The sequence below is a fragment of the Anabrus simplex genome, chromosome 3 (genome assembly GCF_040414725.1).
Source record: "Anabrus simplex isolate iqAnaSimp1 chromosome 3, ASM4041472v1, whole genome shotgun sequence".
NCBI lineage: Eukaryota > Metazoa > Arthropoda > Insecta > Orthoptera > Tettigoniidae > Anabrus > Anabrus simplex.
Window position 1 is genome coordinate 194,030,199 of NC_090267.1, and position 24,489 is coordinate 194,054,687.

At 39.1% G+C, this 24,489-nt stretch overlaps 2 protein-coding genes across 2 annotated transcripts in view; one reads left to right on the plus strand and one right to left on the minus strand.

Moving 5' to 3' along the window:
• Positions 1-21,548, minus strand: part of emei (transmembrane protein 161-like emei) — a 183,594-nt gene extending 162,046 nt beyond the window's left edge. The window contains exon 1 of the mRNA XM_067144268.2: positions 21,342-21,548. Coding sequence (XP_067000369.1) covers positions 21,342-21,344 — 3 coding nt within the window. The 5' untranslated portion in view covers positions 21,345-21,548. The remainder of the gene's footprint in view (positions 1-21,341) is intronic.
• Positions 21,549-21,883: 335 nt separating this feature from the next.
• The window catches only part of LOC136866138 (E3 ubiquitin-protein ligase RNF181), a 171,466-nt gene continuing 168,860 nt past the window's right edge, over positions 21,884-24,489 (plus strand). Inside the window, exon 1 of the mRNA XM_068226627.1 lies at positions 21,884-21,929. The gene's annotated coding sequence lies outside the window, so the exon portion shown is untranslated. The remainder of the gene's footprint in view (positions 21,930-24,489) is intronic.

Consider the following 24,489-nt stretch of genomic DNA (forward strand, 5'->3'; position numbering starts at 1 on the left):
ATTTCCTACTTTCAGATAGATTACAGTTGAGGAAATTTTATTATATTTGCAAGGACCTTCCCTACTGCCAGTCAAAATTCAGTTGAGTTTTTATCATTATAATGGCAAACGCATTTTCTAATGCCAGTCACACCAAGTTGGCGAGTTTCCATTATAATAGCAGGCCACTATGCCTAACGTCATATTTTAGATGGGTAAATTTGTTTACAATGGGAGACACCCTTGTCTACTGACAAACAGAATAGGGTAAAAGAATTTTGAAAAAATTACACGTTCCCTTGTCTTCTGCTAGTCAAATCTAGAAGGGAATTATTCATTACAATGGTGTACAGGAGTTGGAGGATGACACTATTCTTCCTGCCAGTTAAAGTCGATGTGGGGAGGACTGATTACAATAGTAGATGGCCTCCTTCTGACAGTCACTATTGATTTGCTAAGTATTTAATAACAATGCCAGACAAACCCTTCCTAGATGGCTACAAATCGACTTTAAATATAGATCGTCATACGGAAGTATATGAAAAACGGATTGAACGATAAGACGCCTCTGGCCACATTCAGATTTAAATGGGTGGTCCTATGATATGTTCAAGTATCTCATCTATTTAAAAGTAAGATTGTTTTAGAAAAGTTGAATAGGGTGAAATTGGTGTAAGCTTTTCACATATTGAATTACTTTTCAGATATTTATGTGACAGCTTAAAAGCAAAGAATTTGGCACACATATGGCTACTGGGTGGTCCAGTATTCGTGTATAATTGATACAATGAAATAAACTTGTAAAAATCACCAAACTTACGAACAATCCAGAAATACGGCCAAATCTAACGTATAAGGGAGAGAGATACGACAAAAGGTCGAGAGATACGACAAAAGGTCATAGGACCAAAGTTGTAGATCACTCCAAATTGAACAGAGATCCTGTGATACGACTTACCATTTAGCCAACAAATACCTCAAAAGGAATGTCTGCACAGCCATTAAAATTGCCTCCATATTTCGATATCTTTGGGGGTAAAATGTGAAAAATTTTAACATCTTGGAATTTTTCTGTAAGTTAGAGACTAAAAGCTATAATTTCTCCAAATTTCAATTTTCCACCTTGTCTGGCAGGTTGTGCCGCCTTCTTGATTTGGGGGGACAGGGGCTAAAAATTAGGAAATTCCTGAAAATATTTTAAGCCCAAGAAACCTATAGGTTGTCACTTTGGATAAATTATTCGACTGCGTTCTTATGCTGAGCCCAAAATTTCAGGCCCCTCAGCGAGCCCCTTGCAGGGAATTGAGAATTTTCGATTTTTCTAGGAATCCTGGGGTCATCAGCTTCTCCCGTACCAAGTTTCAAATTTCTGAGATTTCTGGAAGTGCCTCATTAACTCACGTCTATTTTCATTTTTAAATATTTATATATACATCGCTCCAGACCGACTTGCTTTTATATACATACAGGATTCCGAGAAGTCGCCGTACCCCTAGTTTCATACGTTTCATGTTATAGTGGAGTACTTACATATAAAAACTATGAATCCAGGGAATCTGTATGTGCACCATCATGCCTTACACAGAGTTCTATCCGTCTCCAAGTCCTCATTAACATCTTGCGGAGCATCTCAGGAGTTATGGAACAAAAGGCTTCTTCCACACTTTGGCGCAATTCTTCATTAGTCATGTACCGACGTTGAGCCGCATGGGACTTGATTATTCCCCACAATGAGTTATCTGGCGTGGTAAGGTCCAGGCTTCGTGGTGGCCATTTCAATGGGGCTGGAGATGCTGGTGAGCCACGGCTAATCCAGCGGCCTTGAAATTGTTCATCAACGAACTCGCGCACCTGAATAGCAAAATGTGCTGGAGAACCATCCTGCTGTAACCACACATGACCCATGATTCCCTTGTCTTGAAGCTGAGGTATTAACCAAGATTGTAACATATGCAAATAAGATTTTCCATTCACATACCCATCAAAAAAATACGGTCCGCACAAGTGACATGATGATACCCCGGCCCATACCATAGCATGAGGGGGGGGTTCCTTTCCAACTCTTGCACATAATGAGGATTTTCCTTACCAGAAAACCACATTCCTCCTATGTGAACTGCGATATATCGCACGTTCATCAGAAAATAACAATCTTGAGCGAGACACGGCAGTTGGGAATTGTTCCAACAAAGCACGGCAGGCTGCAACTCGTTGCTCCATGTTACTGTCTGATAATTCATTCACATGCATCAGCCGAAATCCTTTTATTTTCAAATCTCTTTTAATGTGGTCATGCATTGTTGACCGCAGTACTTGAAGTTCAGCTGCTATTTTGCGAATGGATTTCAATGGAGACCGCTCAATTGATTGAGCGACGGCGGCACACGTTTCTTCCCGCGTTTTCTTACATCCACTACGCGGCCTGTCCTTGACACTGCCTGAAGCAAATGCACGTTTCTCCAAATCAAGCAGAGTAGCTTTACGAGGTGGGGGTTTGCCAAAGCGATCTCTAAATGCACTCATTATCACTGTCATTGTTTGCCCCGTATGTGCTCGTTCGTGCACCCACACACACACGCCACTAATCGCTCCTCAACAGTGTAGCTGTGTCCGCTCACGTCCGCCATAACTCAACAATTGAAATGAGACTGACAACGCTAGCAGCATGGATACCAATACCAATAAAACAACTATTGAATTCCCCAATTATACAAACTCAATTGTCCATGTCATAATATAACTAAATAATAATATGAAACGTATGAAACTAGGGGTAGGGGGACTTCTCGGACACCCTGTAGATTCTTCACTCCAAACAACACAATGACTGCCTTTCAGTTTTTGTTCTCCTATGGAAAGACAGAACTTAGAATAATTAACTGTACAATTCTTATTGTTGAAATCTTCAATAGTAGAAATGTCTCCTTTCTTTGCAAAGCACTGCAACCACATTTAACCTATCATCTTCCACATGCTGTGTTATAAGCACTTTTCTTAGAGAACTAAAACACTTTCAAAGTCAACCAAGCTGGAGGAATCTGAATGTTCAGTAGTACCAGTCTCCAGTTTGGTTGGTGATAATTTCACAACATTTGATACCGAGCTCGACAGCTGCAGTCGCTTACGTGCGGCCAGTATCCATATTCGGAAGATCGTGGGTTTGAACCCCACTGTCGCCAGCCCTGAAGATGGTTTTCCGTAGTTTCCCATTTTCATACCAAGCAAATGCTGGGGCTGTACCTTAATTAAGGCCATGGCCACTTCCTTCCCACTCCTAGCCCATTCCTGCCTCATCGTCGCCATAAGACCTATCTGTGCTGGTGCGACGTAAAGCAAATAACAAAACAACATTTGATGACAAACTACTTTTCTTTCTGTTCCTCTTTTCAATTGTTAGGAAGACTTCCGAAATATATATGAGTGAATCCTCCCTAAGGTCAGAGATAGCACTGCAAAAATGCTGAAGATACCATCTTACGATGGCCACTGATGCATTTTATCTCTTTGCAACATGCTGTAAAACGTGTCAGTCATCAGACTATTAAGTAGAGAATTTTCAGGAAAATTGAATTTTCCATCTTCAAGCTACAGTTGTTAAAAAATTTGTTGCCAAATAGGAAGCTTCAGATAGTAATGTACAACCTGTGATAAAGTTTGGTGAATAGTCCTGTACTATCAACATAGATGAATAATGCACGAACAGGCTTGCTGGTAGTTTGCACAGCACTTGCATTTCGAAACATCTCAGTGGATGAGATAGAGAAAAATATAAATTTTGACCTAACCATTCTGTGTGCATCATCATCTATCCTGTCTCTATGATAAACACTCTAGTTCAGTGATAAAATTTCTGCATCCATGATATAATTTCTAAACCATGATTGAACTCCTACTACAATGTATAGTAAGGATATATCTAATAAATTACTTCATTTATTCCTTTCTCTACAATATTTCTACAGTTCAACACTAACATTTTTATGTCATCCGTACTTGACTTCCAGATCCCTGTACCCTGATCACCAGTAACATTTTTTTTTGCTATTTGTTTTATGTCGCACCGACACAGAATTGTCTTATGGCGACAATGGGATAGGAAAGACTTAGGGATATGAAGAAAGTGGCCATGGCCTTAATTAAGGTACAGCCCCTGCATTTGCCTGGTGTGAAAATGGGAAACCACGGAAAACGATCTTCAGAGCTGCCGACAGTGGGGTTCGAACCCACTATCTCCCGAATACTGGATACTGGCCACACTTAAGCGACCGCAGCTATCGAGCTCGGTGATCACCAGTACCTAGTCCAACCCATTTCCCCGAATGTACCTCCCTATAACCCTTCTAAACAAACTTCCTAACATATGTACTACTGCAGTTCAAGTGAAGGCCATCCTAGCATAAATCCCTCTCTCCTACTCACTATTAGGATCTACTCCCAATTTCCCACAAACCCATTCCATAATCTTCTTTAAATCCCCAATTACCCTCCAGTCAGTATCCCTCCTTCACAGTATCACCCTGATAGCTATCTCTGCATCCTTAAATTTCTTCCATCCTGCTGTAACCAGATCCCACACATCCACAAATCTATTCATGTGAGGTCTCGATGCAAACATATATGATAAGGATGAAGATCTTTCATTATAATATATTAATAGTGAGGTTCTTACAGGAGTCACCATGAGGTATGTTCACTACCAAACCATGTGGTTACAGGCGTACAGCTGTTAAGCTTGCATTCGGGAGATAGTGGGTTTGACCTCCACTGTTGGCAGCCCTGAAGGTGGGTTTTTGTGGTTTTCCATTTTCGCACCTGGCAAATGCTGGGGCTGTACCGTAATTGAGGCTACGCCCACTTCCTTCCCACTCTGAACCCTTTCCTATCCCATCATCGCCATAAAACCTATCTATGTGGGTGCTACGCCTGGAACCACATGGCCAACTCGCTCGGTAGTAAACATACCTCATGGTGACTACTGTAAGTATCTCGCTATTAATATAAGGAAAGATCATTGTGGTAATCACATTAAAACAAGATTTTAAAGGATACAGATCTATTCATATGTTTATGAGGGTATTTAGGTGTAGTAGTAAGGATATAATGGAGAGAGCATACAAGTCGCTCCTAACACTCCAATTAGAGTATGGTTCCAGTGCATAGGACCCTGACCAAGATTACTCGATTCAGGAACTGGAAAAGATCCAAAGCCTTGTTTGTTCTGGATGATTTCTGACAAAAAGTAGCATTACAAAAATGTTGGAAACTTCAGTCTGGAAAGACCTGGGAATAAGGAGATGAGTTGCTTGAGTAAGCAGTATGTTCTGGGTTGTCAGTGGAGAGATGACATTACTAGAGAAATACGCTTGAGTGGAGTTTTTAAAAATAGGAAAGACAAATTGCTAACATACAGGACCAGACATTGTTAGCCATGTCAGTATGATTGATCCATTTGTATTCGTATTGTGTCTAGTGTGAGTGAACATACGTCCATGAGGCATCGTGTTAGTAGCTGTGCATAAAAGAGACCTTATAGTGTTCAAAGATTCCTGAAGAACTGTCTCCCATTGCACAATAACTGAAAGTCCTCAAGATTTTAAGGCAAGTTCTATAGCTTTTCAGATTGTCTCATTATATTCTCAACTTGTCCATTCCCTTGATGGTTGTATGCCGTAGTACAACTGGTAGCTACTCCCCCCCTCCCCCCCTTTTTTTTTGCACCCACACAGATAGGTCTTATGGCGATGATGGGATAGGAAAGGCCCAGGAATGGGAAGGAAGCGACCATGGCCTTCACTAAGGTACAGCCCCAACATTTGCCTGGTGTGAAAATGGGAAACCATGGAAAACTATTTTCAGGGCTGCCGACAGTGGGGTTCGAACCCACTATCTCCCGGATGCAAGATCACAGGCTAGCTACTCCTTGTGAACAAAGATACTGCTTAAGTTGCTGCGATATGAAAGCAAAACTTCAATCCGAATGGATAAATGATGCTGTCTCAAATACACAGAACACAGTTTGCATAATTTGCTTATGACGGTCAAAGATGAAATATCACTGCAAAAGAATGCAAATGGGAATCTTGAATACTCATCGATAATTGTAAGAAAGTATTGATTAGTAGTTTTTGATGGTAGTGAGCCCTTGAAATCTATACTTAGACATTCCTCGAAAAGTGATGTTTCTTTAATAAGTTGGTCTTCTATTTTGTAGAAACAAGGTTTAATTTCTGCACACACCAGGCACGATGCTCTCATCTTGAGATCCTCTAAAAGAGTATGGGAAAATGCTACAACAAATAAAGCATGCCATTTGCATTACACCTGGATGGCAGAGCGACTGATGAGCTGATAAAGGACAGGAATTGTAGCAGATGAACAGATTATGGACAATGTATCGGCTACAGTATTATCTTTCCTGGGATGATAGATAACATCAAATTTGAAACATGGTAATTCCAACCTGTAGCGTTCGATCTTCTCATATTTTATTTTTCCATTCTTGCAGTTAAACATGAACGATAACGATTTTTGATCAGTTAACAGCAAGAATGGACATCCTACAAGATAACGCCTCCATTAGCATAGCTATTCAACTATAGCATATGCCTCTTTTTCAACAGCAGAATACTGGCGTGCACTTCTAGAGAGAGTTCTAGAGAAGAATGCCATTGGTCTTCCAGACTGAGATAAGGTTGCAGCTATGGCAAAATCTGAACAGTCGGTCTCAAACAAGAATGGAACTCCTTCCTCAACAGAAGTCACAACTGACATTACAATATCTGATTTTATCTCCTGGAAGGTGGTGCAGTAGGTATAGGAAATGTTCTACACTATACTAAGGGTCGTATTTTATCAGAAAATCTTTGCACCCATTTAGCATAATGAGAGAACCTTCCTCCAACTCTCTTTAGCGATTGCTGGTCCTAAGAAAAGGTAGATCCAGTAACTGGCAAATATGATCAGACTCAGGTTTAATTGTTTTGTTAGGCTAGGTTTACACTAGCAAGTAAATTGCGCAAGTTATTGTTGCAAATTGTTGTAAGGCACTAGCTGCTGGGTTTACACTACATGCAATAAAACTAAGCAGGTTACTTGCACAACTTTTTCACAACTAACTTGGAGCAATAACTTGCAGACACTGTTTACAAATGCTTACAGCGCCATTCAATGAAAATGGCGACATATATGCAGATTGGATGTGCTGCAGCTCCCTTAATTCTTATGAATAACGGAAAAGAGGAGAGTTATAGGAAGGTTTGGATTAGGGACTGGATGCTCAGAAGACCACAATATGGAGCCTACAATAATGTACTGCAAGAACTGAGATTAAAGAATGTGGATAGCTTTAAAAAAATTTGTACAATGTATACAATCTGCTAAAGTGCAAAAATAGACAAAAAAACTCTAACAGAATAAAGCAAAATGTAAATTAACACAACAAAATTGATAGTCATTTCAGTGCCCCTTAATTAACAGTTATAATTAATAATTATAATAGCATGGCTTCACAGTAAATATGATCACCGAGAACTATAGTAGGAATACAGCTACCTCTTACATAAGAAACAAGAGCTGACGATGCCATCATAAGAAACACAATGCCATTGATATCTGTGCATTTTTAAAACCTATGTGTGTCGGAACGACATAAAGCAAATTGTGTACGTTCACCATATCAACAAAGAAGTTTTCAATGTGTTTATCAACCTACTATTGTCTGCTGTCCATTTCAAAACTTCGTCAAGTTCTTTTTGCAGTTGCTCACAAACATGCCTTTTTTTTTTTTTTTTAATGCTATTTGTTCGGGTCGTCAACCTATGAAGATCTTTTGCCCCTACTTGCACCATATGTGAGGAACCTGCGAGTATTATGTAAATCAGATAAAAAATTAGATGTATGGCTTTTCAGGCGTTTGCTCTATTAACCAGCATTTCGTCTTAGGTCTGACACTAGACTCGTCAGAGTGGGATGTGTCAGACCCTACCCACTGATGCTGGGGTGTATGCAGGTGAACTTTATTTATTTATTTATTTATTTATTTATTTATTGTGAACATAACAGGTCATTAGTCCCAATTACAATGTTCACGACAATTGTTACTTACATGTTAAAAATACATATTAAGAACAAAAACCACTACCTAGTTAGAGTAATCCTAAAACTTAATTACTCTGACACACAAGTCACATTACTAAAATAAAATAAAAAATAAAAAAAATAATTATGGTTAATATAACTAATAATACATTACATTACTAATACATTCTAATTAAAATCAGTATAATATTTAAAACAATTATTTTAACAGGATTTCCACTTGGAATGTAATACATTTAAAAAACAAAGTTTACAACATTTATACTAGTTTATACTATTTTTCCTTTTTTTTTAAAAATCTTCATAATCTATTAAATTATGTTCAGGAGTACAGTGTTACATGTCGAAATGAATGTAGCTTCAGCCATACTAAAAATATCAACATAAGGATGAACATTGTAGAGCCTCATTGCTCTATTAATTGGGGAGTTCTTATGTATTTCGGTCTTAGCCTTTGATAGAAAGAATATATTTCTAGGACGACTTAGTTTATGTGGCACATAAAATGTTATTGATTTCAATATGTTTGAGTCATCAATTACAGAATTAATTATTTTATACAGGAAAGTCAAATCTTTGCAACTTCGTCTGTGGCGCAAGCTATTCACACCATGTTCCTTCAGCATACCTGAGTAATTTATGAAGGTTGGGTAATTTCCTGTGATTTTATAAGTCATGAATTTTAAAAACTTGTTTTGAGTACTCTCGATAAGATTGATATTTTTTGTGGTCATTGGGTTCCAAACAACTGAGCCATACTCAAGTCTGGACCTTACAAATGAGTTAAACAAGGTTAATAGTGTCTTTGGACGAAATGATAATGAATTCCGTATAATGAAGCCTAACATTTTAAGAGCATTATTGGTAATTTTTTGAATATGGTCGTTGAATCTTAAATCTTCATTGAATGTTATTCCTAAATCCATTTTTGTCTTGACACGAGTTAATATGTCAGTATCCATTGCATAGTTATATTTAATCTTCTGTTTCTTCCGAGTAAATGTCATGGCTACACATTTATCTATATTAAAATTTAACTTATTCTGTTTGCTCCAGTCTACAAGAGAATCTAAATCGTTTTGAAGTAGTTGACAATCAGATACTGTTTTAATAGATTTGTATATTTTAATATCATCAGCAAAAATAAGAATTTCAGAAGATGTTATAGTTTCCGGTATGTCATTAACAAAGATTAGAAATAGCAAAGGCCCCAAGTTAGAACCTTGTGGAACTCCCGAATTCACATCAAATTTGGAAGATATATTACCTTTGTAACTTACAACCTGAGTTCTACCCTTTAAATACGATATCAGTAAGTTTTGTAATGTAGCAGAAAATCCAAAGGAACAAAATTTATTTATTAAGCAATCGTGATTAACCTTATCGAAAGCTTTTTGAAAATCCGTGTAAATTACATCAGCCTGAGCATGATCATCTAAACTAGCGGATATATATTCAGTAAAGTTGCAAAGATTTGTTTCAGTGGATCTTCTCGCCATGAATCCATGTTGTCTCGGTGAGATACTATTTCTAACATGATCAGAAATTTGTTTGTACAATATAATTTCAAAACTTTTGGCTGAGACACAAACAATAGTAACAGGTCTATAATTACTGAACAATTTGATATCTCCAGTTTTATATACAGGAGTAACCTTGGTATGTTTCCACAAGTCAGGGAATGTCTCTGTTTTTACAATCAGGTTGAAGAGAATGGTTAAAGGATATCCTAACACTTCTCTACAACCTTTCAAAATATATGGGGGAATATCATCGGGTCCTACTGATTTCTTCAGTTTTAGGTGGTCAATTATCAGAAGCCTATTTATGAGGCACAGTCTGATAACTGCACACGGGAGATAAAACTCCACAATGGAATTAATGCCCGCCTAGCAGTTCCAAATGGAAATTCTAAATTCCCATGGAGGGAATTAGATATTTTTCCACCAATAGAGCATATGAAAAATCAGATCAAAAATGGCCTGAAAAGTCATACATGTATTATGCAAATGGCAGAAATGTAAAGTGTTGAATGTGAGGAGAGGAACGCAAAGGACAACACAAACACCCAGGCCAGGGATATTAATCATGTACAACTATAAACCCTTGAACCGGCCGGGAATCGAACCCGGGGCCGCCGGATGACAGGCAGACACGTTGCCCCCTACGCCGCGGGGTTGGACTCACAAACATGTAACTTACCAGTATTTACTTCTCAAAAAAGTATAATAGGCCTATCCATTCACAAAATGCCTTACGGTATCTGCAATTCCAGTTCTTAACGCATATCTATATACGGTATATATAATAAGAGTTACTGTACATTGTTCAGAATTCGAAAAGAATGGCATTTCTGTATAGGCCATGTCCAGAGTAACTAGGAAATGCACTTAATAATAATAATGTTATTTGCTTTACATCCCACTAACTACTTTTTATGGTTTTCGAAGACGCCGAGGTGCCGGAATTCAGTCTCGCAGGAGTTCTTTTACGTGCCAGTAAATCTACCGACACAAGGCTGACGTATTTGAGCACCTTCAAATACCACCGGGCCGAGCCAGGATCGAACCTGCCAGGTTGGGGTCAGAAGGCTAGCGCCTCAACCGTCTGAGCCACTCAGCCCGGCAATGCACTTTTTACTTTTCCGTAATTTCTATCTGTATGTCCATCTGTATGTATGTAGACGCATCATGAGAAAACGGCAGAACAGAATTCAATGAAAATCGGTATGTAAAGTCGAGAGATGAGCCTCTATAATCTAGTTTATAAATCATTTTACTCACGCTGAGTGAAATGGTAGTTTAAGGGAAGGCCTAAAATTTAATTCTCAAATATTTGTATTATTAGTGGTCCTATCGATAAATACTACATAACTAAATTTATATAGAATTACATTTCCGATCATTTATGTCATACACTGTTACCATACCGGCTATGATAACAAACATATTCATAAATTTCGATTTTTGTTGCTAAGTCCATATCAACACTGGGCCACGAGGAAATGGGTTACATACATTACATACATTATCATTATAGACTGTTATGCCTTTCAGCGTTCAGTCTGCAAGCCTCTGAGAATTTACTAAACGTCACCACAATCCTCGATCTGCAACTAGTTTTGTGGCCTCATTTAGTTCTATACCTCTTATCTTTAAATCGTTAGAAACCGAGTCTAATCATCGTCGCCTTGGTCTCCCTCTACTTCTCTTACCCTCCATAGCAGAGTCCATTATTCTCCTAGGTAACCTATCATCCTCCATTCGCCTCACATGACCCCACCACAGAAGTCGGTTTATGCGTACAGCTTCAGCCATCGAGTTCATTCCTAAATTAGCCTTTATATCCTAATTCCGAGTACCCTCCTGCCATTGTTCCCACCTGTTTGTACCACTGCATTAGCTCTACTACACCTTGATTCAATCTCACTTACTATATTACCATCCTGGGAGAACACACAACCTAAATACTTGAAATTATCGACCTGTTCTAGCTTATAATACCAATATAAATGGTCCGTTATTGGACATTATAAATTTTCCTGCTAACTCATTCTTGGTTGCCAGCGTTTCGCCCTCGTGTGCTAGGGTGGGCTCATCAGTTGGTACCTAGCACACCTACCAATACGCTGGCTAGTGCATACCGTGGAGGCCAATGCGTAGGCTAACTGGAGCCACCGGCAGTGCCAATGCACTAAGAGAATTAGTCTCATCAGCAAAAATTGATGCCTGCTTGGCCATCAGATGATATAGATGTTGATTCCCATAGGGAATCTGAAATATTTGTCCTGAATGAGTAAATTTATAACACCAATATAAATGGTCCGTTATTGGACATTATAAATTTTCCTGCTAACTCATTCTTGGTTGCCAGCGTTTCGCCCTCGTGTGCTAGGGTGGGCTCATCAGTTGGTACCTAGCACACATACCAATACGCTGGCTAGTGCATATCGTGGGGGCCAATGCGTAGGCTAACTGGAGCCACCGGCAGTGCCAATGCACTAAGAGACTTTGTCTCATCAGCAAAAATTGATGCCTGCTTGGCCATCAGATGATATAGATGTTGATTCCCATAGGGAATCTGAAATATTTGTCCTGAATGAGTAAATTTATAATACCAATATAAATGGTCCGTTATTGGACATTATAAATTTTCCTGCTAACTCATTCTTGGTTGCCAGCGTTTCGCCCTCGTGTGCTAGGGTGGGCTCATCAGTTGGTACCTAACACACCTACCAATACGCTGGCTAGTGCATACCGTGGAGGCCAATGCGTAGGCTAACTGGAGCCACCGGCAGTACCAATGCACTAAGAGTCTTTGTCTCATCAGCAAAAATTGATGCCTGCTTGGCCATCAGATGATATAGATGTTGATTCCCATAGGGAATCTGAAATATTTGTCCTGAATGAGTAAATTTATAATACCAATATAAATGGTCCGTTATTGGACATTATAAATTTTCCTGCTAACTCATTCTTGGTTGCCAGCGTTTCTGTATCATCTGATGGCCAAGCAGGCATCAATTTTTGCTGCTGAGACAAAGTCTCTTAGTGCATTGGCACTGCCGGTGGCTCCAGTTAGCCTACGCATTGGCCTCCACGGTATGCACTAGCCAGCGTATTGGTAGGTGTGCTAGGTACCAACTGATGAGCCCACCCTAGCACACGAGGGCGAAACGCTGGCAACCAAGAATGAGTTAGCAGGAAAATTTATAATGTCCAATAACGGACCATTTATATTGTTATTATAAATTTACTCACTCAGGACAAATATTTCAGATTCCCTATGGGAATCAACATCTATATCATCTGATGGCCAAGCAGGCATCAATTTTTGCTGATGAGACAAAGTCTCTTAGTGCATTGGCACTGCCGGTGGCTCCAGTTAGCCTACGCATTGGCCTCCACGGTATGCACTAGCCAGCGTATTGGTAGGTGTGCTAGGTACCAACTGATGAGCCCACCCTAGCACACGAGGGCGAAACGCTGGCAACCAAGAATGAGTTAGCAGGAAAATTTATAATGTCCAATAATGGACCATTTATATTGGTATTATAAATTTACTCATTCAGGACAAATATTTCAGATTCCCTATGGGAATCAACATCTATATCATCTGTTCTAGCTTTGTATCACCAATCTGACATTCAATTCTGTTGAATTTCTTACCTACTGATATCAATTTAGTCTTCAAGAGGCTAATTTTCATACCATACTCATTGCACCTATTTTCAAGTTCCAAGATATTAGACTGCAGGCTTTCGGCACAGTCTGCCATTAAGACCAAGTCATCAGCATAGGCCAAACTGCTTACTACATTTCCACCTAACTGAATCCCTCCCTGCCATTTTATACCTTTCAGCAGATGATCCATGTAAACTACGAACAGCAAAGGTGAAAGATTACAGCCTTGTCTAACTCCTGTAAGTACCCTGAACCAAGAACTCATTCTACCATCAATTCTCACTGAAGCCCAATTGTCAACATAAATGCCTTTGATTGATTTTAATAATCTACCTTTAATTCCATAGTCCCCCAGTATGGCGAACATCTTTTCCCTCGGTACCCTGTCATATGCTTTCTGTAGATCTACGAAACATAAACACAACTGCCTATTCCTCTCGTAGCATTTTTCAATTACCTGCCGCATACTGAAAATCTGATCCTGACAGCCTCTCTGTGGTCTAAAACCACACTGGTTTCCATCCAACTTCCCCTCAACAACTGATCGCACCCTCCCTTCCAAGATGCCAGTGAATACTTTGCCTGGTATACTAATCAATGGGATACCTCGATAGTTGTTGCAATCCTTCCTGTTCCCTTGCTTATAGATAGGTGCAATTACTGCTTTTGTTCAATCTGAAGGTACCTTACCAACACTCCACGCTAATTTTACTACTCTATGAAGACATTTCATCCCTGCCTTCCCACTGTACTTCACCATTTCAGGTCTAATTTCATCTATTCCTGCTGCCTTATGACAATGGAGTTTATTTACCATCCTCTCCACTTCCTCAAGCATAATTTCACCAACATCATTTTCCTCCTCCCCATGAGATTGGCTGTCCACAACACCACCAGGATAATTTCCTTTTACATTGAGATGATGTTCAAAATATTCACCCCCACCTCTCCAGTGATTCCCTGGGATCTATTATGAGTTCACCTGAATTACTCAAAACACTGTTCATTTCCTTTTTCCCTCCCTTCCTAAGATTCTTTATTACTGTCCAGAAAGGTTTCCTTGCTGCTTGACCTAGTCTTTCCAGGTTATTACCAAAATCTTCCTATGACTTCTTTTTGGATTCAACAACTATTTGTTTCACTCTGTTTCTTTCATCTACGTACAAATCCCTGTCTGCCTCGGCCCTTGTTTGGAGCCATTTCTGATAAGCCTTCTTTTTACGTTTACAGGCTGCTCTCACTTCATCATTCCACCAAGATGTTCGCCTTCTCCCATCTTTACACACAGTTGTTCCTAGGCATTCCCTTGCTGTTTCTACTACAGCATCCCTGTATGCCACCCATTCACTTTCTATATCCTGAACCTGCTTACTGTCTACTGTTCGAAATTTCTCACTAATCATATCCATGTACTTCTGTCTAATTTCCTCGTCCTGGAGATTTTCTACCCTTATTCGTTTGCAGACAGATTTCACTTTCTCTACCCTAGGCCTAGAGATACTTAGTTCACTACAGATCAGATAATGGTCTGTATCATCGAAAAATCCCCGAAAAACTCGTACATTCCTAAAAGATTTCCTGAATTCAAAGTCTGTTAAGATATAGTCTATTATGGATCTGGTACCCCTAGCCTCCCATGTGTAGCAGTGAATAGCCTTATGCTTGAAGAATGTATTCGTAACAGCTAAATCCATACTAGCAGAGAAGTCCAGCAAACGCTTCCCATTCCCATTAGCTTCCATATCTTCCCCACATTTACCAATCACCCTTTCGTATCCTTCAGTTCTATTCCCAACTCTCGCATTGAAATCGCCCATTAGCACTATTCTATCCTTGCTGTTGACCCTGACCACGTTGTCACTCAATGCTTCATAAAACTTGTCAACTTCATCCTCATCTGCACCCTCACAGGGTGAATACACGGACATAATTCTTGTCCTAATTCCTCCAACTGACAAATCTACCCACATCATTCGCTCATTTACGTGCCTAACAGAAACTATGTTGCGTGCAATGGTATTCCTGATAAAGAGCCCTACCCCAGACTCTGCCCTTCCCTTTCAAACACCCGTCAAGTACACTTTATAATCTCCTATCTCTTCCTCATTATCTCCCCTTACCCGAATATCACTTACTCCTAGCACATCCAGATGCATCCTCTTTGCTGACTCAGCCAGTTCTACCTTCTTTCTTCCATAAGCCCCATTAATATTGATAGCTCCCCATCGAATTCCATTCTGTTCGCCAAGTTGTTTCCAAGGAGTCCCTCGCCTGTGAAATGGGAGTGGGACTCCGTTACCGTTACTCCCATACGTCCGAGACTTGCTTAAAATGTTCTGAGCTCGGTAAATTCATGAAGCAGGATGCTACCCTACTTGCACATAGTCCAAGTGAGGATCTCTCCTCTAACGGGTTATGGACCACCGGTGAATTGTATAGTCCTAGCCACCTGAGCACAAGGAGGGCCACGACTCAGAATATGTCCGAGATGCCCACTCCCATTCCATAGCAACTGGTATCCCGACTCTCAGGACCACTTACTAGGCCACTCAGCCATTGCCCATGGTTCACGAACTAGGATGTGACTACAGTAACCCACAAACATGAACATGAAAATGGGTTAACAGAATTTAATTAAAATCAGTGTATAGAGTCTAAGTTATAAACAATTTTATTCTCCCTGGATTAAATTGTAGTTTAGGGGAAGGTGCATAAAATTTAATTTTTAAATACCTATGTTATCGGTCCTATTAAAAAGTACTACATAACAAAAGTTATAGAGAATACTATTTCCGATCATTTGTGTTTTATTCACTTTTACCGTACCAACTATGATAAGAGTGGTATTTCAGAGTCGGAAGAAAACTAAACGCGAAGGCCTACAATATCGAAAGCGCATAACATTGATCAACAATAACATTGGGGGTGAAGCTGATTCCATTCCATTACTGAACTGAACGTCAGCATTCCAAAAGCACTATACTAAAGATATACAATTCCAATAATGGGACCTAATGAACGGTTCTTTTCAGAACCTACTCTGACTGTAATCTCAGTGAACATCGAAAGGCTTGTCATCACCGAAACAACAATTGCTATACAAACTATGCCAAGAACAAAAATGCAATGTTTTATGCATTCAGGAAACTCACAAGGATAACCATCAGAATCGACCATATATACCAGGTATGAAGTTAGTTGCAGAAATACCACACCCTAAACGTGGTAGTGCCGTTTTTGTTAAACCAGAGATCAAAGTTCAGTATGTCCACTGTACAATCAACCACAACATCGAGATAATCTCCCTAGAACTCAGTAATTGTGTAATCACCTCCGTCTGTAAGTCTCCTTCAGAAAGATTCTCCTTTGCCCCACCTAAAAATTTCTGTTCAGAGAAGACATCTGTGATAATAGGAGATTTCAATAGTCACAGCCACATGTGGGAATACACGCGTGAAGATGAAAACGGAGAAGCTGTTCTTTCCTGGGCTGAAAGTAACCCCCTTTCTCTCATCCATGACAGCAAACTACCACCATCCTTCACTTGGGGAAGATGGCAACGAGGATTTAATCCAGACCTCCTCTTCGTAAACGAGAGTATAGCACAACATTGTCATAAATCTGTGTGCTCACCGATCTCCAAAACACAACACAGACCAATAATGTGTCAGTTACTTCCTGTAATAAGACCTCAAGAAACTCGCCTCAGGCGACGATACAACTTTAAAAAGGCTAATTGGTCTAAGTTTTCCGAAAAGTTGGATGAGAAAGTTCGGACTATCCCAGCTGTACCTGAAGAATATGAACGTTTTGTTCATGTTGTGAATCTATGCTCTCAGACATGTATTCCAAGAGGCTGTAGGACAAACTATCTCCAAGGGATAACTGCAGAGACAGCAGTATTACTAGATGAATATTACAAATCACACAACGAAAACCCATTTAGTGAGGAAACCTCCAACGTTGCAATGCGTAGTCTCTTCAATCTCAGAGGCAAAGAGAGACCAATGGGAGAAACTGATGGCAGACTGTGATATGAGTAGGAGCAGCCAAGGGGCTTGGAGATTGCTACAGCGCCTAAATAAAGACCGTTCTCAAACAAGTACACATGCAAATGTCAAAGCTGATGAAATTGCACACCAGCTCATTGAAAATGGAAAAACTACTAGAACCATCAAGACTAGTAAGAAGACATTTGAGAGAAAACCTGATCAAGAAACCAGCATTCTATATTGACCTTTCACTCAGGCTGAGCTTGATTATGCATTGAGCAAAACCAAGAATGGTATAGCTGCTGGCCTTGACGACATAAGAGTTGAGCAAATTAAGAACTTCGGTCCAGCCACAAAGCACTGGCTAATAGAGCTGATGAACAACTGCATCCAATCATGGAAGATCCCAAAATTATGGAGGAAAGCCAGAGTTATAGCTATTCGCAAGCCAGGTAAGGATCCAAATGATCCAAAGAGTTAGCAGCCTATCTCGCTCCTTTGTCATCTGTACAAGATCCTTGAAAGACTCGTACTCCATAGGCTAATGGAGAAGTTAAGAGGCAATCTTCATACCACAGCAAGCTGGATTCAGGACTGGGAAGAGCTGTATATCTCAAGTGCTGAAGCTTACGCAGCATATCGAAGATGGTTTCGAAAGGAAACAGATCACTAGAGCTGTATTTGTCGACCTAACAGCTTCATACGATACCGTCAACCATAGAAGACTCCTTATGAAACTATACAAAGCTAGTAATGACTACCAGCTTACCTGCTTCATAAGGAACCTCCTTGAAAATAGATTTTTTTTTTTGTTGAATTTCAGGGGAAAAGAAGCAGGTGGAAATCACAGAGGAATGGATTACCTCAGGGAAGTGTGCTCTCTCCGTCATTGTTCAACATCTACACCAATGACCAGCCACTACCCGAAGAAACACAGAGCTTTATCTATGCAGATGACTGTGCCATAAACACTCAAGACACCTGCTTTGACGCTATTGAGCAGAAATTATCTAATGCACTTTCAGTGCTGTCTGCTTACTACAACGAGAATCAGCTGAGACCAAACCCCAGTAAAACTCACACTTGTGCCTTCCACCTCAAAAATAAAATGGCAAACAGAACTCTCAAAATCACTTGGGAAGGAACCACATTAGAACATAGCAATATCTTGGAGTTACCCTTGATCGTGGTCTCACTTACCAGAAACACTGCTCGAACACCAAGCAAAAAGTGGCAGCCAGAAATAATATTATAAGGAAGATAACGAGTACTACCAGGGGGGCACAGCCCAATACTGTGAGAACCTCTTCCATTGTTCTATGTTACTCTGCAGCAGAATATGCATCCCCAGTACGGTACAAGTCAAGTCACGCCAGGACGGTAGATGTTGCTCTGAACAATACCTGTTGCATCATTACCGGCTGTCTAAAACCTACTCCGTTGAACAAATTGTATAGTCTTGCTGGTATTGCCCCTCCTGATATCCATCGAGAGGTTGCAGCAAACACGAGAGGAAGAAGGCAGAAACATCTGAAGCTCACCCTCTGTATGGATACAGACCAGTTACTCCAAGGCTAAAATCAAGGAAAAGTTTCCTCAGAACAACACAGGCTCTTAACGGGACACCTCAGCAATCCCGAATTGATATGTGGCGTGCAATCTGCACTCGCTCCGAAGAATGATTGACACCAAGTGAAGAATTACCACCTGGTCATATGGAGAAATGGAGTACTTGGAGATCACTGAACAGATTACAGACAGGCGTGACAAGATGTAAAAGCAACCTGCAGAAGTGGCGTTTCAACATCGAGTCATCATTGTGTGAGTGTGGTGCAATCCAGACGTCTCATATGTTGCAGTGTAGTAGGTGCTCTAAAACATGCACAGTACAAGATCTACTTCAGGCAACAGAAAATGCACTGGATGTCGCCAATTTCTCGGCAAAAGTAGTATAGACCTTATTAATGAACGTAGGTTTTCGTGGCTCATTATATTAACATAAAGAAATAAATGAACTGGATTAAAGCCACTATATATATTATTAAATAAATATACATTATATTATATATATTATTAAATAAATATATATAGTGGCTTTAATCCAGTTCATTTATTTCTTTATGTTAGTATAGACCTTTTTTTCGATAAGTGTGACTTTGTATATAATTTATATAATTCAGTAAGAGTATATATGTATTTATAGTGTTAATGCTTCTGATACGAATAAATAAATAAATAACAATAACATTACATTGACTATTGTTTGTTGTGATGTCCTTTGTGTCTTATGCTGCCACTCAACTCCGATATATGGGATTATTACTGCGTACCAAGTATAACAACCCAATAGAATACTGACAGGAAATACCTGGGGAGTTAGAAAACGTTCTTCTTGATCATGCCATTCCCCTGGTTCATACATGCTAGTACATAACACACTGGTTCATCATAGTATTCCAGCTATTAGATCCCTACTCTGATGCGCTGTTTTGAATGAGCAGTGAGTACACTTAAGGCAGAGGCTACTTAGTGGTAGTAGCAGTACCACTATTCACTAAATAACTCAAAATTCAACCCTGAAAAGAACCGTTTCTTAAGAAGCGCTTCTTCCTCTTCACTCTTATTAAATTCTATATTCATTTTATTCCACATTAGCTGTGAAAAGGGGATTTCTCCTCTGGCTTGGAGAAAAAATTTGCCTCTAAGTCAGATAGATTTTCGGCCACCAGTATAGTGAATTGAGATTTTCCGACTCATCGGGTACTCCTACGAAACAGATTAGTAAAAGGGCATAGTTTTTGCCCTCGGATTCTCCACTGTTCAACCCCTACCCCCCACACCAAAAAAAGACTAAGTGTGTTCACGGATCACGGCTGTCTGCGGCCTGGACATTCCAGCACTGGAACTTTGGACTGTTAGATCAGCAGCATAGTACTGTTCGTTAAAAGTGAGGAAATGTGTGGTTTTTCATTTTATCGAGTATTTCATATGAAAGCATTGTTTTTAATCGCGCCATTCCTACTGACGTCATTGTAATGACCTATGTTCATTTCAGTTGGGAAAACCACTAAGACAGTCTTTCTGAGGATGTAAACAGGCAGGTGGAGCATGAGTGCCATTATAATGAAATTCCCCAACCTGATAGTGACTGATGGTAGGCAAGCGGGCCTACCATTACAATGAAAAATCCCTAACCCAGTCTTCATATGAGAAAAGACATTTGGCGATTTCCCCGTCGCGTTTATAGGGTAACGTTAAGAGCTATGCAATTTAATACAGTCTTGCGCACAACGTGTACACTACCTAACCTAGAATTCTGTATACAATGTAGAATTCTGCAGCGAAGGATGGATACATCTGCTAGTCATCTATATTTATATAAGAAAACATAAAGGTCCAATAATAGTTTACTGAATTGCAGACCCATCCACCTTTATCATTCAGGATCAGATAATACTTCATATAATCTAATTCTCCGAGTTATATTTTCAAGAAATGTAGCCAATTCCTAATTCTTCTTCCTATAAACGGGTATTTGCCCCAATTTGTCCTCTTGAATTCCAACTTTTATCTTCATACTTTCCTACTTTTAAAAACTCTACTCAAGTTTGTATACTAAGGTTATTCCAGCCATCTCTCAACTGACATCTCGGAACATGTATAATGTGAAATATTTTTGCATTTGTGATCATTTTTGTTAATAAGTTATATCGTAGACCTTTTCAAACAATAAGGCATTTTAGTAGTGAATATAGAGCCTAGGTTCAATTTAAACTTCATTCACTTATCCTAGGATATACACTCTGAAATTATACTTAATGGTTTAAACTGTTCACAATAACGATGTACACTATTTGAATAGATCACAATTCTATTCACATATTTCGGAAGAATACTATTAACTGTCTTGCCAGAAATTTTAAAAAAAATTAAAAGCCACAAAATGTTATAAATTATATCCTTTAAAAGGTCCCTTGTCCATCATAACAACTATGAAGACCAAGTCCAGCAGATCGAATTTTCGCACGATTAAGCACACAGGAAGAAGGAATGAAAATGTGTAATTAAAACCCATGCCCTATTCACTCACCATTTTTTCAGATTATTGCTCCAAAAAACGAATCCAACCTTAATTAATTCACTAAACAACAAATTAAACTGTAAAAAGTTGAAACCGCGTAAAAAAACCACGTCGTTCAATCATATTTCTATCTAACGAAGCTTTAAAAAATGCTTTATACTGTTACCGATAACCTAAAAACCCAGCTCATATTTTTAGATTCAGGACTGGGATTGTAAATACAACATGTACGGCAAAGAAACAATGCAGCATGGCCAACATTTGAATAAAAAAGTAAAATATATATATGTATTCTGTGTGCAAGTTGAGTAAAAACGTTTGAATCAAAAACTGACGTTATTATTCAATTAATAGAAACTTCTTTCATTGAAAAGATAGATCTCTAAAATTTGTACAGGAATGTACAGCAGTCACTAGGGATTTTATTTCTATTCGATCCTATGAAGCACAAATATTTTGTATTTACCTTGCAACTTTGATTGCAACTTCTTAGGTATTCCCACTCATTTTCCGTTTATCTGTAAACCCTGTGGGAATGATCTGACATTGTCGAAGAAAAAACAAGTGTTTTTGAAATGTCATAATGATCTGTCTTTATTTGGTCTTTATCAAGGGTTTGACAGCGGCATAGGTCCTACACTTCCGAGGGCTCGGCTCAGACTGAATACTTTCGCGCTCCACTCTTGAGAGCGCGCTGTTGTACATCACGTCACTCACCCATAGCCCACGTGACGAATACGGCAGCTCCTATTGGTAAAAACATCTCCCGATTGCTATTGGTCAATTTGAGTTTGACAACTTGGACCACGTGGGACGACCACGTTTGTGACACTTTGCTTCACTTTGCTTTGTATGCATTTATCTGTTATCTTCGTTTTCGTGTTTGAAGAAAAAGTACAAGATATTTGAGGTAAGCATCCTTATGGTTCTTGTTTTACTAATCTCCTGAGGCCAGAACATGAAAATATACCACACCAAGGCAAATGACTTTCGGATAAATTGAATCATATTCGCCTAGTCCTAAATTTGCTATTTATTTTATTTAACGTTTGAATATTGTTTGCGGGATATTCCATTCTATTTTTAAAACAAAATCCTATTAAAAGGATAGTAGGCCGCAGGAGGTTAAGTAGTTATTAAGTTGATGATTGATAGCTGCTCATGTTCCCAAAAATTTCTTTTTGGCTGTCGCTGTTTTATTACCTTTTTGCATGGTGGTTACATAAGTCTACTTGAAACAGACACCTTAAAATTCTGTTGATGTAATGTTATATTATGTATGATAATCCACTATCATTTTGAGGGTATTGAAATTAGCAGTAAAAATATAAACTGATACAGTGTCCTTTATTACTTTCTTCTATTTCCTTTCATGTCTCAGACCATGCACGAAACGTGTCAGATCTGTGGCATTTACACAGATAGCAAAGAAGGCCAGCAACAGGGAATCTTATTTCATCATTTCCCTGTTGGTAGACCGGATATTTGCAGAGAGTGGTTGGACGTTGTGGGGGGTCGAATGCTTGCGGCAGCTTCCTCCGAAGCAGCTGAAGAACCGTACTGTGTGTTCTAGGCACTTTCGCCACTCGAGCTATCCAGGACCGCTATCAAGGTTGCTGTATAAAGATACTGTCCCGGAAAGAGGTAAGTAGTAGTAGTAGTCGTTGTTATTAATTTCACAGTACTGTGACCTATCAAATTTTCCTGGGTTTCATTTCAAATTGCTCTCCAGAGGTAATGATGATAAATTCATCAGTGCCAGATGAGGGGGAACCTCGCTTCTCATAATGAAATTTACTATAATGCCTGTCACACCTGGTCTTGCCGTACCTGTAAGTTGAAATTGGTACATCTCTTACAGGCCTAACATTTATTATTAACAGAATAGTGCAGAAATGTGCAAATTTTATAATTTTTATAATCCATCAGTGGCTTTACGTTAGCTGAATTGTGATGGTGAGGTATTTAATTGAGCTCGCTATATTAACTCCCTCTTTATCTGAAAACCATTTGCACCGTTTTGTCCAGGTTCATTTTAAGGGAACCTGGTACACATTTTTTTATTTTCCACAATTTTTGAGCAATCACAATGAAACTGTTGTGGAATATGTAGGACTATTATAGAAATAACATATCTTATTTTCAGCTAAATATCCTTATTAGTTTATGAGATATGATGTACTTTGTGTTTATGATGCTCGCAAAACAGGCAACTTTCAAAAAGTTCCTTGTGGGATGGATTTTTACCTGAGAGTTTGAAAACTTCTTCCTTATAACATAAAAAAACTCAAGGATGGAATTTTCATTTCACCCTATGTCGCTTAATTAACTCCTGTTTCAAGTTTGTAATTGTATTTTATATGTAATTTTCCACTAATTTTCTGTTCATTTTGCCTCATAAAATGAGTATATCGTAGAAGAATGAAAAATCTATCCTACAATTTTCTTGGTAGGTCACATAGAAGCTACATACCAACTTTGGCAAATATAGGTTTAGATTTGATCTGCATGGAACAGTGCAGGTTACAAAAAATGGTATTTTGAGTTAAATGAATTTTAGTTCTAAACCCATTAAAAGTTTTCATAATGGCCTTTCCAAATCTCTTAAAATTCACCAGCACTATAACTCCTACCCTCCTGCTTCTTCTTGGCTTCATCCCTGTGTACCTTTAGGAGTTTCAGTTTTTCCTGGCTGTTTTCTTTTGTTGGGTGACTGACTGCTGACTGTGAAATTTTCTTCTTTCATCTCTTTGTGTGGCAAGTTTGGTGGATGCTGGTGAAAGTTTATAATTCCTTACAGCCATTTTCATTTCTTGTGTTGCACTACATCTCATGTTGTATTCTGCAACTGCATTAGAAACAGCTATTCCAAGTCGTTTTGAGGACACAAAGGTCTCTTCTCATGGGCGCCCGGAGGATCTTTTCCAAGGGGGGGCACATCAACAATTTTCTTGAATATAAAAACCAATATAACGTCAGCAACATTAAATTGTTTACAGAAATTTCCGGTTATAACAGATGCTAGATGACTGTCAGTAATTTCAGTTTATGACATAATCTGGTATGATATTAAACAATTGAACATCAACATTTTTAGAATTCCAGGGGAGGCAAATACCCCCCCTTGCCCCCCTCCCTTGCGGGCGCCAATGGGCAC